Genomic DNA, 23,856 nt, shown 5'->3' with positions numbered 1-23,856 from the left:
GAACACACAGCACATGGCATTCCTGTGCCCTGGATATGGGTGCAGTGGGAATTCACTTTTCTCACATGTACATATAAGAATAATAGTAATAATGATCGCCTTCATTTCATTAAATCAATATGTTCACAACGCTTTACAATCAGAGGAGCCGAAGAAACCTTTCCACTGTGTACAATAACCACAATACTTGTAAGGTCCTGCCAGTGGTGCCCACGCTCTGTACCCGCATACATAGGGGGAGGCTGACTTTACTAGGCATAATGATTAACAGTATCTGCAGTGGAGTGCGCACTGTCTTCTCTTCACTGTACAGACTGATGTAGCAGAGCTTACTTTGTCACTTAACTCTTTAAGACTACTGTGCATTTGTGATAGGTTAACCTGCAGTCCCATGTAAAATCACAAGCAACAAATTCATCTCTGCTGCATCTGATAACTCAAATGTGTAAATATCTATTTTTTTATACACAAGACATAACATGCAACACCTCTTCTGCCCTTACAATGCTTAGTAACTGATCATTGCCCATTTAGTGCCCTTCCTGCGTGGTACTTGCAGATGTTTGGAGCATCGTTTATGCAGTTACAGGGCATACATCTGCTGCAGTTCTGACATAGGCACCATATACAATGCAGTGATGGAGGTAAGACGGCTTGTGCTGGACTATCGCTCCAGAGTACCCCCTCATGGGTACAGAGTACCAGCTTCCTCTCCCCCAGCCACTCACCGTGCTCCAGGTGATCCCTCACAGCCTGCAGCTGCCTCTCAGTAGCTATATCACCGATAACGATGAGCAGGTAATGTTTGCGAGGATTCCACCGTGCAGCAGCGGCAGTAGAGTTAGTCAAGCGCCGCTGTCCGTGGTGCTGAACCGCCAGCGCCGACCCTGCGCCGGTCTCCATGACAACGCCGAGGGCCTCCGCAGAGCCCGCCTCGGTCGCCATGGAAACGTTCAGGAGGCTGAAAGTCGAGGGAAGGGGGCTGCTGTTCTTAAAAGAAGGTATGGAAGTCGCTGATTGGACGAACCAGCAACATCAGTGCCACGTCACAAGCTCCCGGGTGGGGAGACCTTATAAGTGGGCGGGGCTTAGACCAAGGGTTTATTTTAAGGATGTAGGACATGGGACAGCCATTAACTAATAGGTGGAAAATCCCAGAGCTAAGTTCTGAGGAAGATAAACCAGTCTATCCTATTCTCTATAATAATACTGCTGTCCATGGCTCATTTATTGCACTGTGCAGTATTTCATGGCTCTATATTGTTCCTATCAAAGATGCAAATTGCTCAGGCTACCATGTTCTATGTGGCTCTTTCCAAGTGAGAATGATAGACAATAAGAATGCCAGCTAAGGTTGGTGGAGGTCTCTTGGCAAAGGCCCCTCCCCAGCTGTAGTATCATATAATGAATAACTTCGGCCCCATGCACACAACCGAATTTTCATCCATCCATAAATACCGTCCGTAAATACGGATCCGTAGTCATCCGCAACTTATCCGCATATACGGAATGGTATCCTCAAATACTGTCAGTAGTGCATCCGTATATACGGATCAGCAAAAGAAGAAAACCACAAACGATGTGCAACATCTGCAAATGTGGCGTCGCCTAGCAACGCTTCCTTAATTACGGAAGGCTACAGGTGCACATCCGTAGCCGTCCGTAATTACGGAAGCTGCTATAGACTTCTATAGGAAGTCTGTGCCGTAATTATGGACAAGAATAGGACATGTTCTATATTTTATGGATCGTTACTACGGAACGGACACCCATCCTTAAAAATACGGAAAGGTGTCTGTAGCCCATAGAAGGGAATGGGTCCGTAATTACGGTCCGTAATTACGGATGAAAAATACGGTCGTGTGCATGGGGCCTTACAACAGCAATCTAATGTCTATGAGGACAGCTAGTGTCTGTGTTGGGGAATCAAGGAATATCATGTCTGATTTTAGCATGTCTGATCATTGGAGATAAGTGGAACCAGACATGTCTGACAGCTGCTTATCACTATCTTCCTATAGCAATACCAATGCACTTCTGGATTCTTTCTAGTTAGCAGACAGATGGGGTATTGGAGCTCCACAGAAGGCCCCCAAGGTGGTGCCCCATGTGCCCTCCCTATAATGTAGCCCTGATGCCTGCAAAAATTGGTCTGCAAGGAACTTATAGAAATGAATACTTACCGAATCACACCTAACCTTCCACTTAGATTAGACGTGACCATACTAAAACTAACTGAATTGCTAAAATAGATCTACTAATTTCTGAAGTCAACTCTATAAAACACCTTTGAGTACAATTGAAATAATAACTGTAAATTTAGGTCATCGTCCAACATTGATGCCAAACCATAAAAATGCTCTTGTGGCTGAATGGAAAGTCATGTTCCAAAATCTAGTGGAAACCGTTTTCAGGACGGGGGAGGCTGTTATCGTAACAAAGGAAACACTAATTCTGTGTTCATAGAATACAAAAATAAATATTAATTAGATATAGAAAAAGAAATGGATTCAGAGTAATCTGTCTCCCAAAGATAAAACACAAGAAAACAGGGTTGTGTTTGTCAGTCCCAAAAATGCAAAAGTGTCCTCACATGGAATACTTGGCGGTTTTCCGACGGAATCAATAGCGGAGTCGACTGCGCTGTTGATTCCGTCGGAAAACCGAAAACCTGCCGGAATTGTGACGAACGGAAACCATTAGCGATGTTTCCGTCACCATTGATATCAATGGTGACTGAAACGGAAGCTGTGGTTTCACTTTCACTTTCCGTTCACCCGACGGAAACCTCAGACGGAACCCCGGAACGGAAAGCGAACGGTGATGTGAACAGGCCCTAGGCTGTCACTCAAGAGCCGAGGGGAGATGTTGGGGAAGAGTTACAGTGGGGAGCCGGACACTTCCTATTTAGTGTTTGAAGATTAAAACTTATTTTCCAGGGTAAGGATTTCAGCCATAGCGCCGACATAGGTATGCCGAAACTTGTCTCTACTACACCTAAAAACTACTGGTGTAGGGGGGACCAAAGTCCTCACAGACTCCCTTTAAAAATATATGAATTATTTTAATCACATTTCTGTTTGAATAAGAAATGTATACAAAGACATCAACTTCACTATTTATATTTGTCTAAGAAACACATTTCAATTTCACACTGCAGTCTGTTTTGCGTATGTTCAGCGAAAGCTCCCGGTGCATTCACTAAATATATCCATAGGGACCCATTTACCAGACGGTTACCAAAAGAGTACCTTTTTGGCAACTTTTGAGTATTATATGCCAGTACACTTTTTTCGACTGTATAGAATAGCGTATTCGACCGTATAGCAGAGATACAGCTCTTTTTTTTGTCTTTTTTAAAACCTTCTTACTATTTATCAGGAAAAAAGCACCAATCATGTGATGTCATATCCTATCAAGGAGGTGCTTCTGAGCTGACGGAGCAGCCGAGTTAAGCACTTGAATAGAATGTCAACAGAGTCTCTAAGTAGATACAGAGAACAACATAATGGTGTCGCAGCTGCCGGAAAACTCCACAGGAGTACATGCTCGCTTCAGCTACTTATGCAGCATGCATTATCTAAAAGTTATCAGAGCATGACATTTGCTTGTATGACATAACTTAGCTAAAATACATTCATTTACCGTACAATGACAATTCTAATAAAGAGACACATTGGTGATTATCTACCTGTATAAACCTTATAAAGAAGATCAGTCAGTAACACACTACACAACATTCAAATGGGGTGCCTCAAGAAGACAAACCTTATCCATATGTCTTATTAGGGCAAATGGATGTCACACATGGGGTCCCCCAACTATTTTAACCAGAGTGTAGAACCGCTAAGAAAGAGCAGCTCCTGCTCTGGCGGACTCAGCCCATCCATCTAATATATGATTGGGCACCATAACTGACCATCATGGGATATTAACCCCTTAGTGACCAGCCCATTTAGGCCCTAATGACCAAGCTATTTTATTCGTTTTTCTATAGTCGCATTCAAAGAGCTATAACTTTTTTATTTTTTAGTCTACATAGCTGTATGAGGACTTGTTTTTTGCGGGATAAGTTGTACTTTTTAATAGCACCATTTTAGGGTACATATAATTTTTTTATTAACTTTTATTAACATTTTTGGGGGGATTATAAAAAAAACCTGAAATTCCACCATTGTTCTATGCGTTTTTAAATTGACGCCGTTCACTGTGCGGCATAAATAACATGTTACCTTTATTCTATGGGTCGGTACGATTACGGCGATACCACATATGTAGAGGTTTTTTCTGTTTTACGACTTTTGCACAATAAAAACACTTTTGAACTAAAATTATTCGTTTTTGCATCGTCACTTTCCAAGAGCCGTAACTTTTTTATTTTTCCATCAATGTAGTGATTTTTTGGGCTTGTTTTCTGCGGGACGAGACGTAGTTTTGATTGGTACTGTTTTGGGGTGCATGGGACTTATTGATTCATTTTTATTATTACTATTTTGGGGGGCAATGAAAAAAAATAGCAATTTCGCCATTGTTTTTTGCGATTTTTTTTTTACGGTGTTCACCTTGCGGTTTAAATTACATATTAACTTTATTAATGGAGTCATTACGGTTGCGGTGATACCACATATGTGTACTTTTATTTATTTTTTACACTTTTACTAAATAAAAACACTTTTTATGGAAAAAAATGGTTTTATTTATTTTTTTACTGTCATTTTTATTATTAATCTTTATTTCACATTTATTATTTATTTTATTAGTCCCACTAGGGGACTTTACTGTGCGATATTCAGATCGCTGCTATAATGCTTTGGTATACTTCGTATACCAGAGCATTATTGCCTGTCAGTGTAAATCTGACAAGCAATCTATTAGGACGTGCCTCCAGCGCGTCCTAACAGGCATATGTCCAGGGCAGACCTGGGGGCTTTTATCAAGCCCCCGGCTGCCATGACAACCCATTGGAGACCCGCGATTCCATTTGCGGGCCGCCGATGGGTGACAGAGGGAGCTCACTCCCTCTATAAACAAGTTAAATGCCGTGGTCGCTATTGACAGCGGCATTTAACGGGTTAAACGGCCGCGATCTAAGTAAACTTCGATCGCGGGTGTTGGAGCAGGAGCCCAGCTGTCATCAGACAGCAGAGCCCCGGCTCCAGCCTGCACGGGACACCCGTGCAGGACTTAGACTAGGCTCACGTGAAAAGGCGTCAGCCTAGCCTAAGGCCCCTTAGTGACGAACGTGAAAAGGCGTATTGTTGGTCACTAAGGGGTTAAATTTCCCCTGTTGCTGCCACCGGATTAGAAATGTGTGGCCCAGCCGCAACTTTACCCAGGAATATAAGCTGATCACCGGGCTTTCAGAAATTAGACCCGTAACAGTCAGCTGATTGCTAGGGCAGTTTCATTTTTAAAAAGGGATGTGGCGGTAAGACAAGCACTTTAAATATACTACTGCTGAATTCCTGATTTATTCATAAGGTGGATCAGTTAGTGACAAGAAGACAACCCCTGTTTATATGCCCTATAAGGGCGTATGGATGTAATAGATGGGGGGTTCCCCACTGGACCACCTCATTTAGCCAGAGCAGACAACAGCTAGGAAAAAGCAGCGTCTGCTCTGGTGCACTCGACCCAGCCATGTATTACATAATCACACATTCATTTTAATGGGCAACATGTAATTTCAGTTGATAACCAGTGGTTTCAGAAGCTGGACTTGTGGTAATTAGTTGATTCCTGGGATGGCTTCATTTGTAAAAAGTGTTGTTGTGTTCAAGACAAAATGTTGTGTAGTATGTCACTAATGATCCTCTTTACGGCCCCATGCAAACAATGTGTATAAGGCCTCGTGCACACTTCCTTCACCGTTTTAGCGGCCGTTTTTGACGTATTCTTGTGCCCATTTTAGCGGCCGTGTGGTTTCCGTGTGCACTCAGTGTTTCCGTTTCCGAGCACCGAGCATGGTACTGTCCAGGGTGCTGAAAGAGCAGGGTTGTTCAGCGCTAGCAACTGTACAGGGTGCTCAAAGAGTTAATGGTCTGCACTGATCGGCGGTAACTCTTTCAGCACCCTGGACAGTGACTAGCGCTGAAGAATGACCATGCTCGGCGCTCGCAAAATACAATTTTAATTTTAAAAAATATATATATCAGTTCATACTTATCCAGAACTCCCTGCATTTTCCTCCTGTGCGGCCTCCTGGGATGACGTTTCATCCCATTTCACCGTTGCAGCCAATCACAGGCTGTAGTGGCGGTCACGCAAGACTAGATGACGTCAGAAGGCCGGCCTCCAGGGATGACGCTTCATTCCACGTGGCCGCCTCTGCAGCCAATCACAGGCTGCAGCGGCCACGTGGACTGCCGTGTCATACAGAAAGGTCGGACTTGAGGAAGAAGAGGGACTCGTCACCAAGACAACGACCGGGGTACGTATGAACTGCTTTTTATTTTATTTTTATCAGCAGCCTCTTCTCTCTATCAATGATGGATAGAGAGAAGTGGCTGCCGATTAGTGTAATATCTCTAATGTACTTCTGCCCGACAGGCCTTTGCTAGGCAACGGCTCCGTCACACACGGCACACAGATGCCTTCCGTGTGCCTTCAGTTTTTGGCCCCATTGACTTGCATGGGCCTCACGGTCACGGAATCTCGGACCAAAGTAGGACATGCTCTACTTTTGTCAGAACGGAGCAACGGGACCATCAAAAAAACTGGTGTACATGGCCCCATTGAAATGAATGGGTCACCCTGAAGAAAAAGACTGAAGTGGGCATGAAGCCTTACGTGCAGATTTCCTGTGCGGATTTTCCTGCGTGTAAGCTTACAGAAGCTTTTTGTTGGTTCTACCTCTTCGAGCTAATGTTGTTGCAAAGATGTATTGGGGGAGTACCATAGCATAATGACGTTATAAATTCCTAAGACTAAGGCCCCATGCACACGACCGTGCCCGCAATCACGGCCCGCGATTGCGGGCACGGCCGGCCGCTGACTGACAGCCGCATTTTCGGGCCGTGCTCCCATACAAAGTATGGGAGCACGGCCCGCAAAATGCGAAAGAACGGACATGTTCCATAATTCCCGGAAACATTTCCACGGCACTGACTCCCTTCCGTAGTGCTACGGAAAGGTGTCAGTGTTCAATGAAAGTGAATGGCTCCGTTTTTGCGGACCGCAATTGCGTTCCGCAAAAACTGAGGTTTTTTGCTGTCGTGTGCATGGGGCCTAAGAGCTCAGAGCACTGATGCACAAGAATGTACTAGTTAAAGTTGTGTAGAAACATCTAGAATCTGAGAATTTGTGTATGGGGAAACTAGAAATCGTCAGGCTAATAAGAAACATTGGATAGACAAAGAAAGCATAGCTCACCTAGAACTGCAAGTGTCCAGGACCCCCCTGCTACTCTCACTCGAACTTCTGGGTGTTCAAAAAAATAGCTGGCTCTCCCCAGATAAGTCAGGTGAATACTCAGCTGATATTCCGATTTTAAATTCCGCAGCATGTCAATTTATCTTGTGTTTCCATCTCAGAATTGTATCTGACAAGTTTATAGAAAAAATGCACAAAAATATGCAGCATAAATTCCACATAAAAACACATAAACACATTAAAAAAAAACAGAATATTAAGTGCGGATTTTACCTGCGAAATTACCTGCGTTTATCTGTGGTTTTCATGCTGATTTTCCACATCAAATGACACATGTGCATGTACGCATGGCTGGCATCACACATGCAGTTTTTGATTCAGTTTGAGGGGAATTTTTTGATGGAATTTTTTGAGCTAGCCATTTTTTTTTACGCAGTTTAACACATTGGCTCCTTCACATTGGCGTATGAAAATGCGGATGCACAATAATAATTGCTTTTTTTTACAATTTGTTCCGTTTTTGTTCCCGTATTGTATTTGTTCTTGTTCCGAATTTTGTTAAGAGTTGTCTGTTTTTCATCCGTACTTGTTCCGTCTTTTGTTAAAGTATTAATAATTTTTTTGCTGTTTTGGTAATGTTGCACAGATGTAAAAAAAGGAACAAATATGCACAGGTGAATTATGGAAATATAGAACATACCTTTTTAAAGTCAACCCATTGACTTCTATGTGCTAAAAATGGTACTAATACGTATTCAATGGAACATTCTGTGTATTGGAAAAATAGCAAGCGTATAAAAAAACTGAGAAGTAATTAAAACCATTTAAATGTATTGGCACTGTTTGAAAAAAAAACAAACAATGGAATTGATATAGATCCGATGTACAGACGTGTGAGTGAGCCCTAAGAGTGTTATAATATTCCAAATCACACAAATTGCTTAAGAAACACATTTATTTTCTGGTAATTTCTTTTAAAAACTGCAGCCTGTCCTATCCCTTGTATTTCTGATGCGTTCCTAAAACTGCTTCATCACCCAAAGTGACGGAATATAGAACCTTGAAGACATGTTTAATGGGTAAGTGAAGTAGAGAATTATGATTATCCATATTCGCATAATTAACAACAGACCTTCTTCTCAATGTCATAAAAGAGGAAATATAGGTGCACTTTGGGCACATTCAGGGGAATGGCGATGACTGTGTTTATGAGATTATATAAATATATATACATATATATATACAGTCACAAAATGATTTAATCAGAAATTTTAAAAATGATCTACATAGGAGAACGTCACTCATCCTTCCCAGTGCAAGGTCATTTAAGGTCATTTATGTTCAGTAATGCATTTTCATACATTTGGCTCCGACACAGATATATTTATCGCTTCAATTATTAGTTGGCGGTAATGCTCCAGTTCTAAATGTCTTACTTGCAAACCTGAAACTAGATACTTACAGAAAGCTGCTGTTTGGTATGTTGCAAATAATACATCATTCTTCTGTATGTGGATTAACTGTCAACTCCATATTGATCTGCATTGTGATGAAGACTAGAATAGATTGTCGTGTCATATTTCACTCTTGGCCAAACCAATAGATTTACAGATAACTACCTAACTATAGGCCAAGATAACATTCCAGCTTAGATACATTTCCCAGGATTCTTTGTGACCATCGCCACTGATTTTATATTGCTGCAGAAATGTTATATGATACACACAGGTTAATGGGCAGTGTGTTCTGCTATTTTTTTCCTTGCTATGAGCGCGGCTTCCCAGAAAATGATTTTGCTGCAGTGCAGGACTGCCATTTTCCTACAAATAAAGAGTAAGGGTATGTTCACACGCAGTGACTAAAAAGATCTGAAAATACGGAGCTGTTTTCAGGCGAAAACATATCCTGATTTTCAGACGTTTTTGTAGCAACTCGCGTTTTTCGCGGCGTATTTTATAGCCGTTTTTGGAGCTGTTTTAAAAAATACACAGCATGCTCTTTTTCCGTGCAGAAAATGTGTGCAGCATATGGGTGAAATGTGTAAATTCTCATCCACTTGCCTTGTACTGTAATCCACTGTGAATCACAAGTTAAATAATACCTCCCAACTTTTGAATTCGGAAAAGAGGGACATTTTAATCCACACCCTAACCACGCCCAATATCCCGCATAAACACATCAAATCACGGCCAGATCCTTCTGCAAATAACAAGCGCACATTGTCACTGCGGATCTCTAGACTCTCTGGATATCACAGATATTATGGATCTGGTTATATAGTCTTTGTGTTACTTTTCCTATCTTGGGTATAACATTTTCTCATCACGGCGGCAGCAGCTGCAGGACAAGCCAAAAGGCTGAGAACAATGAAAGTCAAAAGGGAGACCCTGTGGTGGATGACTTTTCAATTGACAAGTAGCAGAGTTACATGATGGGGATTTTTTTTTCCAGTTGTGTAACTCTGCTACCGGTCAATGGAAAAATCAACCACCAGAGCCCCCTTGTAGATCGCTCCACACACAGCCCCCTGTAGATAGCGCCAGACACAGCCCCCTGTAGATAGCTCCACACACAGCCCCCCTGTAGATAGCTCCACACAGAGCCCCCCTGTAGATTGTTCCACATACAGCTTCCCTGTAGATCGCTCCACACACAGCCCCCCTGTAGATAGCTCCACACACAGCCCCCCTGTAGATAGCGCCACACACAGCCCCCCTGTAGATAGCGCCACACACAGCCCCCCTGTAGATAGCTCCACACATAGCCCCCCTGTAGATAGCTCGACACACAGCCCCCCTGTAGATAGCGCCACACACAGCCCCCCTGTAGAACGCGCCTCACACAGCCCCCTGTAGATAGCGCCACACACAGCCCCCCTGTACATAGCTCCACACACAGCCCCCCCTGTAGATATCTCCACACACAGCCCCCCTGTAGATAGCTCCACACACAGCCCCCCTGTAGATAGCGCCACACACAGCCCCCAGTAGGTAGCGCAACACACAGTCCCCCTGTAGGTAGCGTAACACAACCCCCTTATACTTTGTGCCACAATGCCGCCAGAGCGGAGAGCGGTAGAGGAAGCCGGCCCTACTGCTGCCACTCTCCGTTCTGCTTTGATGTCACTCACCGTCAGAAGAAGGCAGGAGTCTTGCGGCGGCGTTCTCACAGGTGTCAATGACGGCCCGGGAGTGAACCAGTCCAGTCACCTGACCGGTGAATGTCAGATGACAGGTCAGCTGACAGGTCAGGTGACTGTACTGGTCCACTCCCGTGCCGGCATCGATCCCAGCGAGAACATCGCCGCAAGACTCCTGCCTTCTTCTGATCGCTGCTGCCGTCAGCAGCGATCAGCTGTTTTGATGCAGCGCCCAGCGGGACATGTTGCAGACCGCACGGGACGGCGAGACAGCGGTGAGAAACCGGGACTGTCCCGCCGGATCCGGGATGGTTGGGAGGTATGATCGATCTATCTATCTATCTATCTATCTATCTATCTATCTATCTATCTATCTATCTATCATCTAGGAAATACAAAGAAGAACCGCACCACAAATCTTGAAATAATCACCTCTATCAGGGTTTTCGTGTGTGCAAGCCTTCAGACCACGACCAATAGTCCAAATTTAGGAATTCAAAAAATAGGCTGCACTCCACAGCATAGTAGTCAAAAAAGTGAAAAACGTTTCTTAATAAATGTTTTTCACTTTTTTGACTACTATGCTGTGGAGTGCTGCCTATTTTTTGAATTCCTATCTATCTATCTATCTATCTATCTATCTATCTATCTATCTATCTATCTATCTATCTATCTATCTATCTATCTATCTATCTTTATTTATCATCTATCTTTAGTCTGTATCTATTGGGGTTTGGGGTATTTTGTGTAATGGGTCTATACATCTGTATATATTTATCCCCTTTCTGACATTTGGCGTATATTTATGTCATAGTCGGGAGGGGCTGTATGTAGTAGGCTCTCAGGCTGGGCCCGCACCGTTAGTGGGACAATTATAAAAATAGTTAAATCTAATTTTTAGGATTATAGGGGGGAAAACATTACAATAACGGTCAGTTCACACAACGTTTTTTGGCATTGAATCCAATGCGGAAACCGCTTTGCCGCATTTTTTCCCCACAGTCATTTGCATCAGATCAACGGCTGGGGGCAAAAAACGCAGCGAAAAATGCAGGAAAAAAAGCATTAAAACTACGCTGGCCGTTCAAAATCTGCCTCAAAATTTCTGAAGGAATTCTGCGCCAGAATTCTCTTGCCTGAAAAAAACCTCAGTGTGAATCGCCGCATCCGTATGGGTCCAAACTATTCTATTATATTATTTGAACCGCAGAGTAAATGCAGGAACAAAAAAAAAGAAAATAACCCACAAGAATTGAATTTTTTTGTCCCCTTACCTCCTACAAAAAATGAAATAAAAGTGACCAAAAAGTTGTATTTACATAAAAATAGTACCAATGAAAACGACAGCTCGCCCTGCAAAAAACAAGCCCTCTCACCTCTCCATAGGGAAGGGGTTAATGGGATTGGCTTGGGTCTGTATATATTTAATGGTTCTGGTCTGGGGGTCAGTATGTCTGTATCTAGGGGGTCTGGAGTCTATTTGTTTAGGGTTCTGGTCTAGAATCTGCTCTTACTACAGGTCAGGACAGTCAGCTTGAGGACCATTGCATATATCTTAGGCCCCATGCACACGACAATGCCCGTAATTAGTGCCTTTGATTACGGGCACAGCCAGCCGCTGACAGCCCCAGCATTTTTGGGCCGTGCTCCCATATATAGTATGGGAGCACGGTCCGTAATAAGCAAAAAATAGGACATGTCCTATCTTTTGCGGAGGCTTTCTACGGCACAGACACCTTCCCATAAATTTGATGTCTGTGGGCAATAGAAGTGAATGGGTCTGTAATTACGCAGGAATTGTACGGTCATGTGATATTTTAGTGAGGTGATCTCCTCTTGTAGTATGTGATGGGGCATTAAAATGACAGATTGATAGAAACAGAGATTTACATGGGGCTGTCACATCATTTTTTTTTCTCTAGATACAGCCTGGTGAAATGCAAATACAGCAACAATCTATAAATGTTCTATTAACGGGATCTGATATGTGCCGGATTATCTCCTGTTCTGGATTATCAGACGGTCATAGAAAAAAGTGTAAGTATTATTACTGGCTATACTATTCTTCTTACTTACCTTTGGCCCTAATAGCATAGTCTTACCCATCAATCATACTGGTGCTGCTCCTGTACACACAGGCCAGTATCCTCCTTGTCAGTGAATAGTCACCCACCATCCATGTCTCCATTCACTGACAGTCACATCCAGCTCTTACCATGCTACGGCATCACGGTGCAGCCGCTTCCCCAGGATCATCTCCTCTCATGTCACTTTTTGTCCATGTGTTTCCTATAAACCGTATTATTGTGAAAAATGAAACCGCCGCTGATTATGTGACATTATAATATTTATTAAGAATTTTTTAGCTCCGCCTCCTCATTACGGATCTGTATATGTGTAGGCGATGACATATGGGCCGGTATTCTGCCTCTATTCCCAGTCCTGTACGGCCCGGCCTCGTCACCTTCCCATGTGGTCACGACTTGGTACAGGAGATAAAGGTGGAGGCACAGGGCGTATCCCACCAGTGTTCCTACGGAGACACCAGACCAATGGCCGATCTCTAAAATAACACAACGGGATGCCAGGGACAGGATTGTGGCCCCCATAACAGTAACGGGGACACACATAGAGTAAAACCAAAGGTTTCGTCTTCTCCTGCGTGTGTACATGTGAGACATGGAGACGTGGATGTATGTTGTCCCACACACAGGGAAAAATCTGCTCACAACGTCGTCCATGTCTGAAAAGTTCATGGAGATCTTGAGTAGATGCAAGATCGCGTGAGCAAAGTATATATAGAAAAGAAGGGTGTAGCCTGCAGGTTGCCAGGAGACAGGAAGAGCTGGGATGCAGAGTCCAAGGGTTGTTACCCCGAGAAAGAGGCAGGTGGACCAGACGACCATCACCAGGGGGCTACACATCAGATGCGGAATAGTCCTCCTCCTCCATGCGAAAAACTCCATGATGTCCTGCTCCATGGTGGTGACAACCTGTATCTCCAGCCGGGAACAGGTTGTCAGAAAGTTGCAAAGTAAAGAATATCCTGTTAAGGTAGAAACACTCGACAGCTCCTAGAAGACGTGTCTGACTTCTCTCAGCGATCAACAAGAAATGCCGCAACACGCCGTCATCACCCGGGAGATGAGCACAATGTCTATGATGCGACAGGGTTCCAGGTTCCATCAGTATCATGCAGCCAGATTGTATAAGTTGCTCTGTGATTGGAGGAGAATAAAACCTCCTGTAATTACTGCTGCTTCTTCACAAGGGAAAAACAGAAAAGCGCAGAAAGCAAATTAAAGAATTCTTCTCATCTCAGACATTTATGGCACATCCACTGGATAGGCTATAATGTCTAACAGATGCGGGTACCAACTCTGAGACCTACACATATATTGAGAACTAAAGGAGGCATTGTTAGGCCTTGTTCACACAGCGCTAAAAACTATGTGTAAATGTGTAAAAAACTCTAGTGGCTTTTTACATGTTGTGCACGCGCTTTCAGGGCGTTATTTTGGCATGTAATTAGGGCTCCCATTGACTATGGGAATTAGGGGTTTTACGCACCAAAGAATTGCTCTGAAGCTTCTTTTTATACTCAACGCGTTTTTAAGAAACGCTTTAAGTGACTGAATAATACCCCCATACTGTTACTGAATAATACCCCCATACTGTTACTGAATAATACCCCCATACTGTTACTGAATTATACCCCCATACTGTTACTGAGTAATACCCCCATACTGTTACTGAATAATACCACCATACTGTTACTGAATATTACCCCCATAGTGTTACTGAATAATACCTCCATACTGTTACTGAATAATACCCGCATACTGTTACTGAATTATACCGCCACACCATAACCAGTGACTGAATAATACCCCCACACTGTTACTGAATAATACCCCCATACTGTTACTGAATAATACCCCCATACTGTTACTGAATTATACCGCCACACCATAACCAGTGACTGAATAATACTCCCATACTGTTACTGAATAATATCCCCACACTGTTTCTGAATAATACCCCCATACTGTCACTGAATAATACCCCCATACTATTACTGAATAATACTACCATACTGTTACTGAATAATACCCCCATACTTTTACTCAATAATATCTATCTATCTTTATTTGTCAATCAATCTATCTTTAAAGTCTGTATCTATTTGGGTTTGGGGTATTTTGTGTAATGGGTCTATACATGTGTATATATTTATCCCCTTTCTGACATTTGGCGTACATTTATGTCATAGTCGGGAGGGGCTGTATGTAGTAGGCTCTCAGGCTGGCCCACTTCATTAGTGGGACTAATATAAAAATAGTTTAATCAAATTTTTAGGATTATAGGGGGGAAAATATTACAATAATGGTCAGTTCACACAAAGTTTTTTGGCATTGAATCCGATGCGGAAACCGTGTTGCCGCATTTTTTCCCCACAGTCATTTGCATCAGATCAACGGCTGTGGGCAAGAAACGCAGCGAAAAATGTAGAAAAAAAGCATTAAAACTAAGTTTGCCGTTCAAAATCTGCCTCAAAATTTCTGAAGGAATTCTGAGCCAGAATTCTTCTGCCTTAAAAAAAACCTCAGTGTGAACTAGACCTAACAGTATAAAAAAAACAGAAAACTCCCTTGTCTTTTAAAGTAATGTAAAGTAATAATCGTATTTGGTATCGCCGCATCCGTAAGGGTCCAAACTATTCTATTATATTATTTGACCCGCAGAGTAAACGCAGTAACAAAAAAAAAGAAAATAACCCACAAGAATTGAATTTTTTTGTCCCCTTACCTCCTAGAAAAAATGAAATAAAAGTGACCAAAAAGTTGTATTTACATAAAAATAGTAGCAATAAAAACAACAGCTCGCCCTGCAAAAAACAAGCCCTCTTACCGCTCCATAGGGAAGGGGTTAATGGGATTGGCTTGGGTCTGTATATATTTAATGGTTCTGGTCTGGGGGTCAGTATGTCTGTATCTAGGGGGTCTGGAGTCTATTTGTTTAGGGTTCTGGTCTAGAATCTGCTCTTACTACAGGTCAGGACAGTCAGCTTGAGGACCATTGCATATATCTTAGGCCCCATGCACACGACAATGCCCGTAATTAGTGCCTGTCATTACGGGCACGGCCAGCCGCTGACAGCCACCAGCATTTTTGGGCCGTGCTCCCATATATAGTATGGGAGCACGGTCCGTAAAAAGCAAAAAATAGGACATGTTCTACCTTTTGCGGAGGCTTTCTACGGCACAGACACCTTCCCATAAATTTGATGTCTGTGGGCAATAGAAGTGAATGGGTCTGTAATTACGCAGGAATTGTACGGTCATGTGCATGGGGCCTTAGTGTGGAGAACAGAAAACTTATTGGGGGCAATTTATTAAGACTGACGTTTCACAGACCAGTCCTAATACAATGAAAAGTTGCAGCAAAGAAATAATCGCCGCGTCCGTAAGAGGTTGGGGGTTATTTTGGCTCTCTGGCATCTGTATTTGTTTGGGGGTCTAGTCTAGAATCTCCTCTTGCTACAGGTCAGGACAGTCAGCTGGAGAACTTGAGGACCATTACATATATCTTAGTGTGGAGAACAGAAAAGTTATTGGCGTCTCATAGGGCAGTCCTAATACAATGAAAAGTTGCAGTAAAGCCTCTCAATAAATGTGTCACTTATTTCAGCCGTCCATGCTCCATCCTTCCCCCACATCGGCAATAAAAGAAAAACAAAAACTCACCTTGCAGCTCCTCTTCTCCTCTCAGGCTTCCTCAGCTTTCCAGCGCGGCTCATACAAGTATCTGACGCCAAGCAACGCCAGGGCCTTATATGTGATGCAGCACAATGACTGACAAGGATACGGACTGCATGTAATAATGTTATCACCATACTATGTGTCGCTGATCATTACCCAATTTAATAAACAAATAAAGGAAAGAAACCTGTTTCTTGGAAAATGTGGGAATGGCCACAGCTTTATTTAACACAACATTTTTATCACATGGCCCTGAAGTAACCACTTAATTTATTAACATATCCTGTGATGCCGCCCACTGGGAAGCGGCGCGCATGTAGGTTCTTATCCCGATTTAACTCTTCAGAGTCTATCTCCGCCTGCTGTGACATCTGAAAAAACAAAGAAAAACCACAGAAACACGCCTACGCAAAGAAAAAACTCAAGAAGCTGACAAGCCAGAAGAGACATGATAAAAGAAAAGCAAAGAAATGAAAAGACAGAGAAACACCATAACAACATACCCAAATTTACCTAAAGAGGGAGGGCGGGAGGGACGTTTGCAGCTCCAGCAGGTAAGATGGCGAACTGCCCTTGACCTCCACTATTTATCTGCTCCTAACCCCTCCTCTATCCCCTTATCCCACCAATCCCTGCTCCTGATTTTCCCGCACTTATCCCCCCCCCCTTCCTTTCCCCTATCACATACAGTCTCGGGCACTTTCTATATCCGTTTTAGTGCCTCAAGACTGCATCTAATAATGTTATCACCATACTAAGTGTCACTGATGCATCATTACCCAATTTAATAAACAAATAAAGGAAAGAAACCTGTTTCTTGGAAAATGTGGGAATGGCCACAGCTTTATTTAACACAACCTTTTTATCACATGGCCCTGAAGCTACCACTTAATTTATTAACATATCCTGTGATGCCGCCCACTGTGAAGCGGCGCGCATGTAGGTACTACTCCCGATTTAGCTCTTCAGAGCCTATCTCCGCCAAGGAGGATATCGCGAACACCTACGCGGTACTCCGACCACCCCCACCACACAATGCCAAACCAGCCTCCACACCATCTTGCAGACCCGACAGCATGAAGTCGATCCCAATGTCATTTAAATGTATGCCATCAGATAACAATAAGTCCCCATTATCGCCTTCCAACATCAAATGACGAATTGCTACCCCCCCCCAATGGAACGAACAAACCTGGAAATACGAACATTCAAAAGCCGTCTTGACCGCTCGATGGCCAAAACACTTCTAGCTCCTCGCCAATGTGTTTGTGCAATCACCTCGGACCAATCAATCACACAATCAGAAAAAAGCTGTTTGAAATGACCCAAATAAGCCTTAATAAGGGACAATAACTCAGACAATTTCACATTCCCCAAATCATTTCCCCCAACATGTAAAACGAGCACAATTGGACCGCGGCATTCCCGACTAACTTCAACTATTAACGGCAAAAGCTGAACCCACCTCAGCCCTCTGATCCTTTCCAGTGCACATCAGCCGATGACACACCAAGACTGAGGCCTAACGGACGATACTCAGCCCGACGAGCCGCCCAGAAAATAAAAGAGTGGCCAATTATCCATACTTGCGGCCGATTTTCTGAAATGACAAGGAAATAATCAAAACAACACAAGATCCGGACGCAAATAGGACCTATAACAAGTTGAACTCCACCTACCCAGACGTTTAATATCTTCTTCCCCATACCTAAAGCATTAGCCTCTGTAGCTGCCCCTATTCTAAACGAATGAGTCCCAAACTCAGAAGGATCAACACCCAAATGCTCCAAACAAGACTTAAGAATGGCTCCAAATTGAAATCGAGTAAGCGGCAAAGAATTGTAATGTACCAAAAAAGGAACCCCAGCAGCTCAAAACGACAAAAACTCACGCACCAAACGAACTGGACAGAATTCACCACCCAAGGAATTCACACACAACCAAACACCAACACCCATCTGATCAGTCTTGGACCTTCGCACACATACCTGAACCACCTTTACCTCCAATAAAACATCCGCAAACATAAGACCCCCAAACCGCTTTGCACTCGGTGACACCAATTCGCTCACCCGCAATGCGAAAAAGGCTAACGAAAAAGCAGTACGCAGCAATACAGACTCATAAGGATCAAAACAAACTGCCGGAACAACGGTCAAAATCCTTAGCAATAAAGCATACGTGATGGGTCTCCTAGCATCCTTCACAACATGTTCCCTCTTCCACCCCTTCAATGCCTGTCTAATAACAAACATTTTAGTCACATCAGTACAACCCCACAACTTCAACATAAACGCAATACCAGTCAAACCTTTTGCAACTGCATTCACAGAAGAACCAGTAGCACGCATCCGAGACAAATACTCCAACGTAACCTCATAATGACGCTCATCATTCATAGGAAGACTTATTATGGCTCCGCCATGTACCTGGTACAACAGAATTTTGGAGGACTAGCCGGGCAAGTTCCCCTCAACCAGGGCCCATAAGTGATCTGGGCAACGCTCCCCTTCCTGCCGTGCTCCCGGATGAAGCTCCCGAAAGACCCCCATCTGCAAACGAGATAAGGCATCTGCAATTTTATTCTCCACCCCAGGCACATGTGTGGCCCAAAACCAAATAATCAATTGCATGCAACGCAGAACTAAATGCCTAAGTAGCGCCAAAACCAGCAATAATCCAGAAGACAAATTGTTAACAGCCTGCACTACTGCCATATTGTCCGTCCAAAAACGTATGTGACTATTCAACATCTTCAAACCCCACAATTCTACTGCCACCACAATGGGAAAAAGTTCCTAAAGTGTCAAATTCAAAGTCAGACCCATACTGCTCCAGCCCACAGGCCAAAGTGCAAAACACCACTCCGCTCCAAAATCGCACTGAAAACCAACACTGCCCGCAGCATCTGTGAACAACTGTAACTCAAAACTGGAAACCTCCTCAGTCTGACGAATCGCCCTACCATTAAAGGATTGCAAAAAAGTCTGCCACACACGCAAATCTTCCTTCATTTGTCTAGTGACACGAATGAAATGATGTGACCGCGAAATACCCCTAGTCCACAATGATAGGCGCCCAGAGAAAACGCGACCCGTGGGAACGATCCTGCAAGCAAAAACCAGTAACCCTAACAGCGACTGAAGTTGCTTCAGGGTAACCTTTTTTGACAAAACAAATTCATCAATGGCAGAAAGCAAACGCGCAAGCTTATCTTCAGGTAATTTGAAAACCATCTCTTTTGCGTATCAATTTCGATACCCAGAAATTACAAATTCGTGACAGGACCAACCGTTTTGTCCTCTGCTATCGGGACACCAAATTCAGCCATTAAAACCCGAAAAGTTTTCAACAAATAAGCGCATATCCCTGAATCACTTGGACCTATAAACAAAAAGTCGTCTAAATAATGAATGGCTGAAGAAATACCCGTCTTAAAACGAACCGTCCATTCCAGGAAGGAACCAAAAACTTCAAAATAGTAACATGATATGGCACAACCCATAGGCAAACACATGTCTACAAAAAACTGCTCATCCAAACGACATCCCAACAAATGAAAACAGGTAGGATCCACAGGCAACAAACGAAAAGCCAACTCTATGTCCGACTTAGCAAGCAAGGCACCTACGCCCGCCTCCCGTACTAACCGCACAGCCACATCAAAAGACGTGTACGACACTGTAGCCTCATCTCTGGCGATCAAGATGTTAACTGAATCCCCACGAGGGAAGGAAAGGTGATGAATCAACCTAAACTTCCCAGGTTCCTTTTTGGGGACCAAGCCAAGAGGGGAAACCCGTAAATTCGTATAAGGCGGCTCCCCAAATGGGCCCGCCATCCTTCCTAAAAACACTTCATTCAGCACTTTTTCCCGCGCCACACCCATGTTTTCTTTTACCAACTTTAAATTATCTGACAACAACAAGCCCGAAGAAAAAACATGAGGAATGAAAAAACCTTCACTGAAACCCCGACCTAGCAGGTCTGCTTCCCGTCTCTTGGGATACCTGGCGAGCCACGGCTCCATCGCGAGAGCGCTCACCGGAGTTCTCCGCTGCACCGGAGTTCTCCGCTGCACCGGCAGGACCCACCTTGGAAGGTTGTTTTGCCCATCGGAAACAGCGAAGCGCGGAATGGGCACCCCCACAGATGGAGCACTCATGACGAAATTTGCAGGAAGAATAGAACCTGCAATGTCCCTCATTGTAGAGCCAACATACTCCCGTGGGGCGCTGCGCCGCAGTACCGGGTGCTGAACCTGAAACTGCGGGTCCTGCCTGAAAGGGCCAAGCCTGCTTTTGAGCCAAAATTAGCTGTAACCACACGTCCGTCGCCTTCGACACCCAACCAATGTCAGGCATCAAAGCCAACCGACGGCGAAATTCCTCGTCATATCTCCACCAAGCTACACCTCCGTGCAACTTGTGAGCGCTGAATATAGTGTCTAAATACACAAACAGTTCGGCCTCTTTTTCCGGAAAACGTTAACAAATGACATGAGCCAAGGTAGAAAAACCCTGGAGCCAATTGGCAAAAAATTTCGCAACTTTTACCTTCTTCTCCGAACCACTTTCAAAAACGCGCTCCTTATCCACCGTCACATGATCGACCGACACCAAGGACCAAATATCCACAAATTCATGTGCCCATATTTTGTCCTTAATCTCGGCCGACAGGTGAGTACCTAAAGGAGCAACACCACAAAACAGCGAATCACGAAATGTCAAGCCAGCCATGCTAGCCGCCCGCTCAGGCAGTGGCTGCGCCCCTCCTGGCGAAACCAATGGAACCGAAGCTCCGCCTTTTGAACACAAACCATCCAACAAGCTTTTTAATGCAGAAAGTAAATCAATAGCAGATAAATCACCCCTAGGAAGCCATGCGTTACCACATGGAGACTCACCGGATAAGGGCGTCCTCGTCACTTCCGACGGTGAATCAACTCCTCTCACGGACACAGGAACCACAGACAGATCCCCACCAGGTGGACAGGCTGAGGCGACTTCTGGAACTGGAACCATTGAAGACGAAAGCCGATCCATTCGCTCCCGACGACTCCTCCTCGTGTATCTCCTTCCCGTGCGGCTGGGTGTACTGGCTCCAGACGACGACTGCGACGGCGAAGAAGATGCAGCACCGGAAGACAAACTTCTACTACGGGAATGGCGATGTCTATCAACCTGATGACGTGGACGCCCGTGACCACCACGACGATGTCCTCCCCCATGCCGTCTCCTTCGCCGTCTGCGTCTCGCCAACACCGCACCTGAAAGAGAAAACTCAGAGAGGGAAACAGGCAAATCACGTTGATCAGCAGACTGCCCGCACGGCAACAAATCACTGCTACCGCACAACAATCTGCCCAGCAAATTTTTCTTAGTCATATCGCATGTGCCTGGTAACCACAGGCCACTCACTAACTCTCTCCCCAGCTCGGTGTCATATTCAGAACCACCAGCAGGTGGCAGCGACTGCACACCTAACCTGCTGGTGCCTGGGGCCTGCGTCACTGCACCTCTGAGACCGCCCCCACCAGCTCCACTCTCAACCACGGCCTGCTGTGAAAGGGAGAAAGCTTTTGGGCCGGGAAAAAGCACCAGCGGTGAACTACTCAAAGTCCCGGCCTCTGCGGCCTCCTGCGGCCCTGTACTGCCTGCAGCCCGGATGGGGAGAACTGCCGACGCACCCCCAACCAGGGGAGTGGGCGGCACAACATCGGGACCGGGTGAAGGGGAGAGCACATGATGTCGCCTCCGTCCCGCTCCTGAAGAGCGAACGGTGCCGGCCCGCATCTGAGTGGCTGAAGGTGGGCTGGGGCTCAAATGGGGAGGAGGCCGCAGAGGAAGACCTCTCACAGGACCAGACGTTTGCAGCTCCAGCAGGTAAGATGGCGAACTGCCCTTGACCTCCACTATTTATCTGCTCCTAACCCCTCCTCTATCCCCTTATCCCACCAATCCCTGCTCCTGATTTTCCCGCACTTATCCCCCCCTTCCTTTCCCCTATCACATACAGTCCCAGGCACTTTCTCTATTCGTTTTAGTGCCTCAAGTCTTTCTTTTTATTAGGTGCGTAGCATAGTGACATCATTCTTGTATTATTTATACTTCTAATTGTCTTTTGTGTGAAATATCTTCAGTAAGAGCTGACATCTGGATACCAAAGTTGAGGATACGTTGTGGGTTTACAATAAATGGTGCCATCTAGGGACTAAATAATCCAAAACAAATTTGCAAAAGTTCTGATAACTTGACCACAGTGGCGATATTTTAGTGAGGTGATCTCCTCTTGTAGTTTGTGATGGGGCAGTAGAATGACAGATTGATAGAAACGGAGATTTACATGGGGCTGTCACATCATATTTTTTTCTCTAGATACAGCCTGGTGAAATCCAAATACAGCAACAATCTATAAATGTTCTATTAACGGGATCTGATATGTGCCGCATTATCTCCTGTTCTGGATTATCAGACAGTCATAGAAAAAAGTGTAAGTATTATTACTGGCTATACTATTCTTCTTACTTACCTTTGGCTCTAATAGCATAGTCTTACCCATCAATCATACTGTTGCTTTCCCATACACACAGGCCAGTATCCTTGTCAGTGAATAGTCACCCACCATCCATGTCTCCATTCACTGACAGTCACATCCAGCTCTTACCATCCTCCCATCACGGTGCAGCCGCTTCTCCAGGATCATCTCCTCTCATGTCACTTTTTGTCCATGTGTTTGCTATAAACCGTATTATTGTGAAAAATGAAACCAGCGCTGATTATGTGACATTATAATATTTATTAATGATTTGTTAGCTCCGCCTCCTCATTGTGGATCTGTATATATGTAGGCGATGACATATGGGCCGGTATTCTGCCTCTATTCGCAGTCCTGTACGGTCCAGTCCTCGTCACCTTCCCATGTGGTCACGACTTGGTACAGGAGATAAAGGTGGAGGCACAGGGCGTATCCCACCAGTGTTCCTACGGAGACACCAGACCAATGGCCGATCTCTAAAATAACACAACGAGATGCCAGGGACAGGATTGTGGCCCCAATAACAGTAACGGGGACACACATAGAGTAAAACCAAAGGTTTCGGCTTCTCCTGCGTGTGTACATGTGAGACATGGAGACGTGGATGAATGTTGTCCCACACACAGGGAAAAATCTGCTCACAACGTCGTCCACGTCTGAAAAGTTCATGGAGACCTTGATTAGATGCAAGATCGCATGAGCAAAGTATATATAGAAAAGAAGGGTGTAGCCTGCAGGTTGCCAGGAGACAGGAAGAGCTGGGATGCAGAGTCCAAGGGTTGTTACCCTGAGAAAGAGGCAGGAGGACCAGACGACCATCCTCAGGGGGCTACACATCAGATGCGGAACAGTCCTCCTCCTCCATGCGAAAAACTCCATGATGTCCTGCTCCATGGTGGTGACAACCTGTATCTCCAGCCGGGAACAGGTTGTCAGAAAGTTGCAAAGTAAAGAATATCCTGTTAAGGTAGAAACGCTCGACAGCTCCTAGAAGACGTGTCTGACTTCTCTCACCGATCAACAAGAAATGCCGCAACACGTCGTCAT

The 23,856-nt window shown here is 44.5% G+C and overlaps 1 protein-coding gene and 2 long non-coding RNA genes across 3 annotated transcripts in view; 2 read left to right on the top strand and 1 right to left on the bottom strand.

The window, feature by feature from the left end:
• MAP1A (microtubule associated protein 1A) overlaps nucleotides 1-946 on the bottom strand; it is a 206,644-nt gene extending 205,698 nt beyond the window's left edge. The window contains exon 1 of the mRNA XM_075858096.1: nucleotides 729-946. Within this exon, the coding sequence (XP_075714211.1) occupies nucleotides 729-945 (217 nt within the window). The 5' untranslated portion in view covers nucleotide 946. The remainder of the gene's footprint in view (nucleotides 1-728) is intronic.
• On the top strand, nucleotides 918-16,412 carry LOC142749717 (uncharacterized). The gene is made up of 4 exons (XR_012882444.1): nucleotides 918-1,001; nucleotides 8,359-8,450; nucleotides 12,433-12,547; nucleotides 16,202-16,412. It is a non-coding gene; the product is annotated as an uncharacterized LOC142749717 (long non-coding RNA).
• A 5,504-nt stretch (nucleotides 16,413-21,916) lies between these two features.
• Nucleotides 21,917-23,054, top strand: LOC142749718 (uncharacterized). Its single transcript, XR_012882445.1, has 3 exons — nucleotides 21,917-22,157; nucleotides 22,650-22,764; nucleotides 22,865-23,054. It is a non-coding gene; the product is annotated as an uncharacterized LOC142749718 (long non-coding RNA).
• Nucleotides 23,055-23,856: the final 802 nt, after the last annotated feature.

The sequence above is a fragment of the Rhinoderma darwinii genome, chromosome 3 (assembly GCF_050947455.1).
Source record: "Rhinoderma darwinii isolate aRhiDar2 chromosome 3, aRhiDar2.hap1, whole genome shotgun sequence".
Taxonomy (NCBI): Eukaryota; Metazoa; Chordata; class Amphibia; order Anura; family Rhinodermatidae; genus Rhinoderma; species Rhinoderma darwinii.
This window is presented reverse-complemented; position numbering and strand designations above follow the sequence as displayed.